The sequence below is a fragment of the Poecilia mexicana genome, unplaced genomic scaffold (assembly GCF_051168715.1).
Source record: "Poecilia mexicana isolate PSO_F unplaced genomic scaffold, ASM5116871v1 scaffold_4, whole genome shotgun sequence".
Taxonomy (NCBI): Eukaryota; Metazoa; Chordata; class Actinopteri; order Cyprinodontiformes; family Poeciliidae; genus Poecilia; species Poecilia mexicana.
Genome location: NW_028263373.1, coordinates 10,719,054 through 10,731,540, shown reverse-complemented (window position 1 = coordinate 10,731,540; position 12,487 = coordinate 10,719,054). Strand labels below are relative to the sequence as shown.

The window sequence follows — 12,487 nt, the reverse complement described above, 5'->3', positions numbered from 1 at the left end:
GTTGAGCTGCTGTGAGCCTGGCTCCACAGGATGTGAGCTGGCTGGGCCAGAGCCAAACACACTCAGGCCAAACTTAGAGCTACATAGTTTTGTGTTGTCAAAGCTACATAAAAATGTGTGTGTATGGGTTTTTAAAAAAAATTATATCCATGTGGGAGACTTATAAACAAAATGTTGTTTTAATGTAGTGTCCTTGGCCTCGCAAAATGAGCTGAGACGCATAAAGCAACAACGTGACCTTTTATTTTGCTCAAACCACTGTATTTTATAGCAATATATATGGAAATGAAGCAAAAAATACATGAGCATTCTAATATTTTGATATCGGTAACAAAGGGTGTTTTTCTGTGCTTCCTCCCCCGATTCCAGGCGAAACAGATATGCACTTTGATATGCTATAAAAAGCAAACACTTGTTGCATAACGACAACAGTGCTGACTGCAGGAGTCAGCTGAGATGTCTGCTGAGCAATAACCAGCATAGCAACCTGAATGTGGAGCTTCACAACTCAAACTTGCACATCTGCATAGAGTCAGACTGCTGATAACAAGCACTCTGCTGTATTGCTATAGCCTCCAGACAGTCAGCACCTGGAGAGCCTTTCCCTGAAGCAATAATAAGACCTCTGTGAATTTGCAGCAGTCTTTTTCTGTTTCAGTAGGCTGGTGGGATCAGACGAGTCACAGCGACTCGGACTAGGACCATACAGCTAGTTTCGTCGAATGAGCAATATTGTGGGAAACTACCACGATAATCGAGGCAAGATTAAAGTATATACCTTTAGTTAGTTTCTATCGGGGTTTATTTCCCGGTTGATCTGCAGGCAATTTGCAAAAGTGTGTATAGTCACTGAACTTTTCCATAATGTCAGGAATTAATGCAGTAGAGCATTAGTAAAGAAACAACTTGAAGATCACAGCGGGCAGGTCAGTGATGAAGTTGTTGCTATGAGGCTATAAAAGAATATCCCTGGCTTTGTTCGCTATATCATCTGAGAACAGAAGGAGTACGACACAAAAACAAATCTCCCAAGACATGGCCGTCCACCTAAGCTGACCGTTCCGGCCTGGGGAGCTTAAGCCTCGGTAACTTCGGAGGAGCTGAGGAGATCTGTAGTTCAGGTGGGAGGATCTTTTGACATGATGGTCATAAAGCTACTGCAATCTAACAAACTTTTTTCCAGCACCTTTTTAATTATTTCAATTTTATTTATTTTTTCACCGGTTTACCTCTTGGGAAGGGTTTTCCTCCAAAAAGAAGTTTTATCTTAAGGAACTTCCTGTTACAACAACGGTAAAAAAAAAATAAGAAAGTGATAGGAAAACATACTGGAGATTTTGGGTTGACATGCAGCAGCTTATTAGGCACACAATCCTAACCTGAAAGCATCCTCCCCATGCTGAAACGTGACGGTGGCGGTATTGTGTTGTGCAGAAGCTTTGTTCAGGAGAAACGGAAACCAGTCAAATTGAAGCACGCCACAGTTTTAAGGCTTTAGTTGTTAAAGGTTTTGAAAACCATGTGTACCTTTCCTTCCAGTTCAGTTATCCACTACTTTTTTTGTTGGTTTATAACAAAAGTCCTTACAAATGCATTGTGATATCTTCAGTGTCACTAGCGAGGCATGTTTGGATTCCCCCCACAGAGCTCCGAAACCCAATTAGAGCTGAGCGAAAGAAGTGTGATGAGTGGATAAATCTTTACTTGCATCTTTGATTTTTACAGAATATACTGGTGTTACTGACACCGACTGAAGAAATGGAAAACAAATGAGCAGTTCTAGTAATTTATATCTTAAATTTAAGACACCAGCTCCCTCCCACCAAGCTTTATAAACAAACTCCAAGCTGACCGTTTCCGTGTTTCACCTCATCTGGTCACAGATCCCAATGGTTTCATCTGCGGCCGTCACTAAGAAACACAGAGCTGAGGTTGAGCCAAGACCGTGTATATGAAAGTAGCAGGAGAGCCTGGGGGTGACAACGGAGCAAAGGAATTCTAACAGCTGTCGTTATTCAGTGGAAAATGCCATAGAGGCACAAGTTCACATAGAGATAACAGTGTTTTGATTCAGGGCCAATAAAGAGTTAATAACACAGTCAGATTGGCAGAGTCCAATCAAACAAAGCATTTTCGGCAACTGCAGCTTTCCCGAGAAAAGGTTTGACTTATTTCATCTTCTGCAGGACTGACCGCACCTCCATAGGATCGTAGCCCCAAGGCCCCATTTTGCCCTGCAGAAAAAAGAGAGGAAGCGTTACAGCTGCGTCATAGCTAAAACCTTTAACTTTCACCGAAGGCAGAAGCGGATCAACAAGTCGTCACGAAACACGTCTTGGGCAAGGGAGCTTTCCGTTTTGATGTTATCGACAATATTACCGCATACCAAAAATTCTTCTTAAGCGTCTGTTTTGTTTTCACCGGTCCTGATGACGCAATGCCGTGTGATCAGGGCCAGGGAAGCCACACATCTGCTTAACTTCAGCTTCGGCAGTGACACGACAAAAGGAGGAGCCGCACAGAATGTTCTCGTCTTACAGGAAATTTCCCTCGTGTCTTTTCAACACAAGGAGGTTGATATTCAATTTTAGATTCCTGGAAGAGCTTCTAGCGCCTGCGCTTACTTCTGCAATAACAGCTACTTTAAACATTAGAAATAACTTTTTTTAAAATGTTTTTCTTGGTATTTTACTGCGTCTTGGTGATAATTCACATTAAAAAAAATGACCACCTACTTTATTCATGTCTACTTTGTACAACTTTCAATCATACATTGTGTGTGTGATTGTTGCATTTTACTTTTTACTTAGCGTCCCAGCTGTTTAAATGTCATGCATGTCAGCTATTTCTGGTGCAAGAGGTGCAGAGCTCCCACCTTATAAAGGACTTTTCCAGCCTGCAGCACGTACAGCCTCTCAGGTTGGGCGGCGTACTTGATGGCTGAGACATTACTCATCTCATCCACCACCACAGGACACAGAGGGTCATTCTGAAGCAGGATCTGTGCTGCAGACAGCCTGTCCTCCAGGCTCCGGTGCTCACTGATGTCAAAGTTGTTGCCAAAGGACCACCCATCTGAGACACATTTCATTTAAATCATAAAGAGTGCAGCAGGACATAAATGACGATCATAAATGCTTTTACAATATGTTCCATGAGTTACAACCTAATTTTTGGTACTTTAATGTTCTGATGTTAGCTAGGATATAAAATGGCGAAAGACATGAAACAAGCAGAGGTCTGTTAATCAAAGTTGCAATTGCAACCGCATGCTCCAGTGTTTTCCTAAGTATTTAAAGTGCAAAATTAGCACTTTTATAAAAGTGAGCTCAAAGGCAAATAATACCCCTTTTTTTTTTGTTCTTTCTACAAATTAAAATCTAAAAATCACGTTGTGCCTTTGGATTCAGTCCTACCCAGTCAAAACTTTCTTTAGGAGAATGTCTCCATCAGCTTTGCGCACACAGTACTTGAAATATTTGCAAATTTTTCCAAGTAAAATAGTTTATTTTCATCCAGATTAGCAATTACATTTTCACATAAGAACAAACACTTGTGATATACGCTAAATCTCTGACTCCAGAGTCACCATGGACCTTCTTCGATTGAATCCCTCCTTGCCCAAAATCCAGATCTTAGAAAACAGTTTTTTTTAACTTGGTGTATCAGAATTACGTGGACTGCATACAAAACCCATTTGTAATAGTTTAATTGTAAACCATCATATTCTGGCAACTTGTGCACTACTTTGTGTTGGTCGATTACGTAATAGTACACTGAAGCGTGTGGCTGGGGCGCGAGAATGAAGGAATGAATGAGCTGCGCATGTGCATAAGGTAAAGCCAAATTAATCACTGCACCCCGATAACTTCCACGTGGATTGATTGTCACGTGAGTCCGTGCTTCTTTTTTTTTAGATTTCACGCACCTGTTGAATGGGCCTCAGCGACGTAGACCACAAGAAAGTCCGCCACGTCCCCGAAGTCCCTGACGAGCTGCTTGAACTCGTCAAGCTTGAACATAAACGGGGGTCAGGTGCAGCTTCCAAAACTCAACACCAGCGGTCTGTTGCCTGCAGACAGGAGGCGGCACAAATGTTAGCGACCGAGAATAAAGGCGGACACGGGACGCATGCATGTCAGGGCCAACAAATACGCACCTTTGAGGTACTTGAAGATGCTAGTTCTCTCCCCATCCATGCTGATCGCAGGTGAGTCTGGAGCTTTTCCTCCAACAAAAGCCTCTTGTCCCAGTGAAAGCCACATGGTCTTGGAGGCAACCTTAATAAATGCAAGCGATCCATACGTCAGGCCCCAATCCTCGTAGGTAAACTTGGGATTCTGGGTCATGGTGACCTTTTCTCCCATTTTCAGGATGAGCTTCCTGGCGAGGTTCGGCGAGAGAACTTTTAAAATGTTGAGGAAGACGCTCAGAACGATAATATAGCAGAACATGCATGGTGCTGTTAGATAAACGAACAACTTTTGCAGAAACATCGTCCCTTCCTTAGGGAGGGAGATAAAACCCCGCTGTCGCTGCGACACACGGCTCCAGTCCTGCACTAATAAAACCTGCCTGTTACCTCACGCTTTTTTTTTTTTATATAACCGATGCCTTCACGGACTCTCTGCATGCTCGTATTTTCTAGTAGCACAAAGAAAACACCGAACTGTCGCGCCAAATCTAAGCCATAAGGAGAGCAGCTTTCTTCGTTGTAATAAAAATTCATATAAAATGTCTGAATTATAATTTATCGCGTTAGGAAAAAAAAATGCTTGCTGAAGTAGACCGCTGCTTCCTCTTTCGCATTTTGAGAAAAAGTCTGCACTTTTTTGGCTCTCATAGCCAAAGTTTTGCTGTACCACACACAGTCTTGTACCAACTTTTAGCTACATGGTCAGATTTATCTTTGCCTGATTACTTAAAGAAAGTAGATAAAATCATCAGAACCATTCAGACTCAGAACTCCAGCTTTGAATCTTATGGCTGCTTTCTAAGGCTATAATGCAGGCATTATTCTTTTAATATCTAGGTCTAACATGAAGCTCTGGTTAGGTGTGTTAACACAAAATAGATTCACATTTAGTGCCCCATCACTAATCTTAATTAAAAAAAAAACATGTTAAATAAGTCTTAAATATATTTAGCATGTTTAAAATAACATATTAAATAATCTAAATTAATAACACTAATTCAAACGGTACCTGAAGGCAGCACAAATGCACCCCCATGTAGTGCATGTGCTTTATTTTACAACTGATCACGCAGGTTAAACTCCTCTCATACAACACAGGTTATCTGCGTTACTCTGCGGCAGCTTATTAACCTCAGCTTTTTAGTGTTTATTTTTCCTCATAAAGGCCACTAGATGGCGGTGCAGAGCCATATCTCCTCGTTGAAAAATGCAGACTCAAGATTTTCATCGATCGGAAGAGGAGACATAAAAGGATTTCGATTGTCATTTTTCTGCTGTGAGTATGTTTAAAGAATATGTTTCACAGGAAAGTAACCTACATAGTTTTTTATAAGTTAATATAATCTTCCTTCCTTGGGATCTTTTTGAATTGAGCATATGGATAAAAAAAAAAATAGATATATTAATTGTAAAGCATTTCTTGGGAAATGTAGGTTTTCAAAGAAAGCCCGAAGTTATTCTGCTTTTTATTCTCCAAGCAGAAGATTTGGACGGTAAAAACATGGCTGAACTTTTCGCTGGCAAAAAAAAAAAAAAAAAGGTAAAAGCAAATCAACTTGAAGTGGAAGGATAAAAAGAGACAATATCAAGAGTTTGACTGCCCACCAACAATGTACCATGAAGTTATATGAAGATATGCATCTTATCATAATTAGTACAGCTGCTACAGCTTCCGACCCAGATCTTATCCTCCCACAGAAACGCGCACCCAGTCCTTATTGGCGCTCCTGAATCGTGCAGACCAGCGCAGCGATCTGTCAATCTCACAGAAGGAGAGCGGCAGAATGGGATGCTGAGTGACTGAAGACGATGCTATGGATCAGGCTTTCAGACGCTCTCCTGTTCAGTTTAACATGATATTTAAACTTAACCTGACCCTTATCAAACGACTGAATAAGGTATATTACCACATTTTCATTTTATTGTTTTTTTTATTTATTATTATTTTATTATTATTTGACTCAACTAAACCATTTTGACTGGCTGTGTTTGAGTTTTGGAACGATTGCTGTGATTTATTTTTCTTGCTACGTCCGTATAGGGAATGTGAAGAAGCGGCCAAGGGTTGCACGGGGAAAGCCGACTGATCGATGCACCGCTCCTCAGCGCAGGTAGGGATGGTGAGCCGCTGTCAGACCCAAGCCTTCCCGGACATCACCGGCTTGACGCTCTCCGTGTTCGGCGGCAAGGCGGAGGAGATGTGCGCGCGGAAAGGCTTTGGATCGCAGGTCTACCGGAACTCCAGCGACCCCCACAGCATGAGCTCCGCTTGCCCGAAGCGACTCATCGCTCAGTCCGAGGAAAGAGCGCATCTGACGGCCAAAAGTGCGCGCTTGTGCCTCTCTCTGCCGCCGCTCCAAGGTAAGGCTCATTCAGCGCGAGCAAAATGTTACAGGGATGCTGAGGTTGATTATTCGTGGCCGTGGCGACTGAAATCAACTCAGACGCGTTTAGGTTGCAATTGTATCTTTTGGAATGAACCAACTTTGATTATTGGATTTGAACTTACTGAGACGTTCTTATTGTTGCTGCTAAATTGCACCCATAAAGCATCCTGTGATGCAGATGTGTGTGTGTGTGTGTGTGTGTGTGTGTGTGTGTGTGTGTGTGTGTGTGTGTGTGTGTGTGTGTTTTGCAGTTTTAGATTATGCATGATAATTAAACGCAGAGCTCCCTGGGATTCATTTGCCTGTTCGTAAATATCACCAGAATCAAAGTCTCCTTCCTGTCACATCTAAAGCCATGTGGAGCTATAGCCCTGAGTGTGTTAACAAGGCATAACAGCGTTCTCGGAAGTAGTAGATTTTTTTTTTTTTTACCTCCGTTATATAAGAAAGCTTTGCGTCTTGGAGTTGTGATAGGTATTACTGCTAAAATAAACTCACTCATGAAAATATTTAACAATTCTCCTAACATGGAGATTAAAATCTTTTAAACAAAGATTACGCAGATGAAGCAAGCTCTTTCCAGGACTGAAAAACCTTTAAGTCTCTGTGGAAGCCTTCTTCATGGATCCTGACAAAGACCGGGTTGATGTGAGAGGGATTGGGGGTGGTGGTGGTAATTACACTCCCTAAATTATGATTACCCTGAACGGAGTTTTATATTAGCAACCCTCCTCCTCAGCAAGAAGAGGATCAACAGATTTGATTATTGTTTGTTCTCCTCCAAACACAAACCATATGTCTTCTGAATGCGCCTCGGCATTTATGAGTTCTCTCGAAGCGCAGTTGTGCCCTCAGCGTCCTGAAAAGCAGAATGAATTGCCTCATTGTCTTCTGAAAAAGGCCTTTGAACCAGCTTCCCGTAAATTGTGGGGATGTGTTTATGGATGATGCTGTGTGGATTAAAACTGAAGCAGATGAGTGTATTTGTGCTGAGTCTGGGAAGTTTTAGTGTGATATTTAAAAAAAAAAAAAAAGAAATATCACCTTTCTCCTCTTCTTTTTTTTTTGTTTGAGAATCATAAAATCTCTCATTATTTTATTGTTACATAAATTTAAACGTGACCTTTTTAACTTTGTTCTCTGTAGCATCAAGTAATTTTTCCCCCCCCCCGTCTGATTTTATAGTTTCTTTCGTTGAGCACCGACTATGAAAATGATCTCAGTACTCATCAGTCTTTTGTATCACGCCCCATTTCAGACTGATCGTATTACATACTCCCATTTGGGGACCGCACAGATTTTAAGCATCATTCTCCATCATTACTTTTAGATTTATAAGGGGAAAAGCAAAAGAATCTCTGAGCAAATCCAGACTCATGTTTACTTTTATGAAGATAAGACAGTGGAGGGAGAACTTACCTCAGACTGGACATTTCTGACCTCTTGATATGCGTCCTGTGATTGTGAAAAGTAAACTACAACTGACTGATGAAAGTGATTCAGATGTGAGTGATGGCGTTTCGTGTAATCCTCAGAGATAAAGGCTACAAGATGGTCAGAAGTTTAAACATATATTTTTTTAATGATGCCAAACTTTTGTCTCCACGTTTACAATGGCGTGTGAATGACTCTCAAAAGAACTGCTTCACGGTTGGCTTTAATTTTCAGGTGTCTTGTGATGTGGCGTTCATCCGTTCAAGCGATTCTAGGTGTATATAAACACCATGGGAGTGTGCAGTTGTCATGTTGTTCAGGGAGATTTTGCTTTCCAAAGAGATAATCATGTTTTACTCCAAAAGCCGCAAAAAAAAAAAAAAGGCCAGACTACAGTATACAAATGCAAAGCTGGAAACAATCTTCATTTTTTTTTTTTACTCCTGTGGTTTAAGAGGGCAAAAATGGGAAGTATTTGCCCATAATGATGATTGTTACATTTGGAAGAAAAAGGTGAGGCTTGTAAACCAGCTCAGCTGTAAAGTATGTCATTGACAACCTCATATTGAGTGGAGGTTTTGCCGCGGCAGCGACCGGTGCACTTCATCAAGCAGATGGCAACATGTGGAAGCAACATTTGCAAATATTGAGGGGAACACAAAGTCCATGTTTTGGACTGGACATCACAAAGTCGTGATGTCGGCTCCTTAGAATATTCCGAAAAGCTGTGTGTGTGTGTGTGTGTGTGTGTGTGCGTGTGCGTGTGTGTGTGTGCGTGCGTACGAGCGAGCAAAGTTCCCTACGATCTGACCCAGTTAAACCAGTTCTGTCAGGAGGAATGGGTCAAAAAGTCCAGCAAACTACGGGGACACGAGAAGCTTGAGGAAGGAAGTCCAAAACATTTGATCCGAGTCATGAACTTCAGCACATTAAAGAAAATTAAAAAATAATTTCAATTAATTCTGGGATCTAGGAAATAGAAATAATTTTGGTAATCCTGGTGTAAAACAGGAAACGTGTTAGACAGTGGCATAAAGTAGTTATGAGTATATGTATACTGTGTATGTAAATATCTGGTTCCTACTGTACCTTCAACCGTTCTATAGGTCGAGTTAGTGAGTATCTGATATTCCACCTGAAACCTGAATATTAGGCTTGAATGAAACATGGATTCTAGCATTTGACAGCCTAATAAATTTTCTCCTGGCACCAAGCGACGGTGCAGAGTTACACACTCCCTCCCTCTCATTAGAGTGTTTAAGACCTAATCGTTATTGGCTCTTTTGTTGCTTATTTACATGCATCATTGTGCAACATATTTCTGGAGTCTACATGCTGCACCGCTTAGTGCGAGAATCCAACTTCTAATTGGAGTTGTCCCAGCTATGAAAAAGGACTTATACCTTCATACTACACTTGCACGTGTTATTGTGGTGAAGTGGCATTGGCAAAAATGTAAAAAAAAAAAAAAAAAAAATCCTCAGTACTGACATAGCTTCCAGCAGGATTTGTCGATGTCAGGCTGCAGGGCGTTAATCTGACTGTTATGAGAAACAACCGGCCATTACCGCTCCGCTTTGAGCCTTTGCACTGTCAAGTTCCTAATGACAGCTTTCCAGTAGCTTGTGAATAGCTTTTGGCTGCGAGTGTGCAACATTTTGGAAAGCAGAATGCCATTAAACGCCTGTAATTGTGTCAGTTATTCTAATCAAACCGTGCAGGTTTTTTTTTTCCCTCTAAGCAGATATAAACAGTTTTTTGTGTAGTGGAAATTAAAAAAACCCACTGCATACAGTAATTGTTGTAGTTTTATTAGTCAGACTTCATTGTGTTTAAAATTAGCAAACAAAATCAGCAATATATAACATCTTTGTCTAACTGAACATTTATCCTAATGCCTTCTTCTGCTTTAAAACATTTGTCTGTGTAAATATTTAGTTTTGTGTCACATAAAAAGTTTATATACCGATTAATTGTAGGAAATGTTTACCTTAGTTTGTTAACTGGGTCTTATTTTCCATATCTTGCACTGGATTTGAGACATAAAGTTGTTTTCAGCTATTCTCAGAGAAGGTTTAGTTATACAAAATTTTGCTGAATGCATACATTTTGAGGGAGCTGAACATATTTATAGTTCTGTGTAGCAAGAATAGATCAGGCTGCAGCACAAAGAGCTGTTGTTGCATCTAAAATTGGTGGGTCCATCATTGTATTTCTCTCCAGCTTTTGTTTGAGCACAAGCTTGTGTGGAGTAAAAATGTCAGCATTAATACTAACTACTGAATCCGATATGTCTGTTCAGCAATTTAACTATGGCAGCAAAAACTGGAGTAAAGTCTTTCTCAGAAATGTACAAGTCTCGGATAAAAAAAAAAGAAGAAGAAAATGTACGGAAAGTTAACTGTGCCAAAATAAACCATCAGACGTTTCCTAATAGTAGTGGAGCAGCTACAGCATAAAAATGACTACTTAGGTTTGCTCTGTTGAGAAAGCTCACATTTAAGTTACTTTAATGTAATTTATGCCATAAATACCACGCATTGTGCTTTTGTGCAACTCATTGTGGAACCTTTACTCAAATTTGCATTTTGTGTTTTCAGAGCATTGCTACATGTTGTCCTGTCTATCCTATAAATACCTTTATGTGGTTGACAAAGTGAATGTATCTGTCGATAATCACAGCTGGTTATTTGGTGCCAAAAAATGCATCATTATGGTTGTGTCTTGTTACTGTTAAGGAAGATCGGTGACAAAGATTTGCGCTTTCATTGTAGCTCTGGATCATTTTAGGTGTGTGTCTGTTATGTTACCTTGGACCTTTGTCTTTTATCCCATGGACCCTGAGTGTCTTGAACCCTCAGTTTTTCCTGTGTTGTAAGCTCAAACACAGGTGCTATTACTAGCTGCTACAATATTGTATGGCAATCAAAGCTCGCCTACTGTAGTTTTTAGAATAGTGTTATTTTGATAAGATTGATGGATGGTATTCCTTCTTTTTTTTTTCACAATATGACTGTGAATTTATACTGACCAAAAACGTCCTTCTTTGTCTTTTCTTTGAGCAAAAGTAGCCCTTTGTCAGGCAGCTGACTGAGAGTGTGCATCATCAGGTGGGGGATGGGAGGAAGGCATCATTCTATCCTCCTCACACAGAAATCAGTGATTTAATAGGTATTGCATTTAAAGTTAATAGAAAATATAAACTGTGGAGTCATTTAGACTGTATTGACTGAAATATAGCGTATAGGTTCAAGCTTACACACTCAGGATCCGTCCCTCCAGAAATCTCCAACCTGAAGTTACCAGGGTGGTAGCAGCGCCTTTTTCTAGGATACATTTCTAAGTGTTGTAATCTGTTCTCACCCTGGTAGATGCAGTGGAGGCTAAAGAGCAGGTGAAGAAAATCAATCTGGTTTCCGCAAAAAGAAAAAAAAAAAAAACCTAAACAGAAAACACTTTTGCTGAGTTGCTTTTCTTTTTTTTTTTTTAAAGTAAACCATCTACTGCTATTACAAGACATTTAGCACCTACATGAAAAAGAACATTCAAACTAAAACTGACAGCTACAAATCAGTACTTTATGGTTCATCCTCCGAAGTCGTGTGAAAACTTCGAACGTGGACGCGTGTGTGTTTTTCTCAAATTAGAACCATGATGGTAGCATTCTTTCCCCGAGTTTTCTCACCCGTCACTACATTCCCAAGAGCTGAAGAGCCTCGGCCCACGGCTTTGCGTGCCGCATGAGCTCAGCAGTGAATTATGGGCAAATGTGAGCCCCGCTGCCTGGGAAGGGCTCTTGCAGGGTGTAATGTTTGCAGCATGTTCCACTGATTCACAAAGCACGTTGCCTGGTGATGATTCTGCAGCGGTATTCCTGTAAACTCGTGTCAGCTTGAGTTACTATGGGGGGAATGCTTGGTAATGGAATTGAAGTGATTCCTGAGTCACATTCACCAAAGAGGGAGAGATGGAGAACACTGATGGTCTGGCATCTGTTTTGGCTGAATCATCCCAATCAGGCTCGGCCGGAGACGGACGCATTGCGAATGGAAACATGAAATGTGTGTCAGAAGGGAAGGGAAGAGTGTTGCCTCAACTCACAGTAGTTGGACTTGGACAAAGAGAGAGAGATTTATGGGCGGTCATAGCAGTTTGTTTGCTTGCTCAAACCCTGAAATAGACTCAAATCCGTGCATTTTTAGCTTTCTGTTGTTTTCTGCCTCCAGTGTGAGGAAGGTCACTTCTCCCCATTCTTTTGTGACCAGCGTGGTATGAGTATGGCATCTTACGCTAACCAAAGGCATTCTGGCTCTGATCCTGCCAATAAATCCAAAGAGTCACACAGCAGAAATATGATTTGGTTTGAGTTAGTGTCGAAATACCTCTTGAATACCAACAGAAATGTGCTCTGGGCCTCAGCTTAATCTAAAAAAAAAAAAAAAAAAAAAGTAACTGCAGCGTTGGCTCAGAC

At 40.9% G+C, this 12,487-nt stretch overlaps 1 protein-coding gene across 1 annotated transcript; it reads right to left on the bottom strand.

The window, feature by feature from the left end:
• Positions 1–223: 223 nt before the first annotated feature.
• On the bottom strand, positions 224–4,597 carry dio1 (iodothyronine deiodinase 1). The gene is made up of 4 exons (XM_015000471.2): positions 4,160–4,597; positions 3,929–4,072; positions 2,876–3,075; positions 224–2,234 (listed from the first exon to the last, which is right to left on the bottom strand). Exons 1-4 carry the CDS (start codon positions 4,494–4,496, stop codon positions 2,169–2,171), a joined length of 747 nt encoding a protein of 248 aa, XP_014855957.2. The 5' UTR covers positions 4,497–4,597; the 3' UTR covers positions 224–2,168.
• Between the last annotated feature and the right edge of the window lie 7,890 nt (positions 4,598–12,487).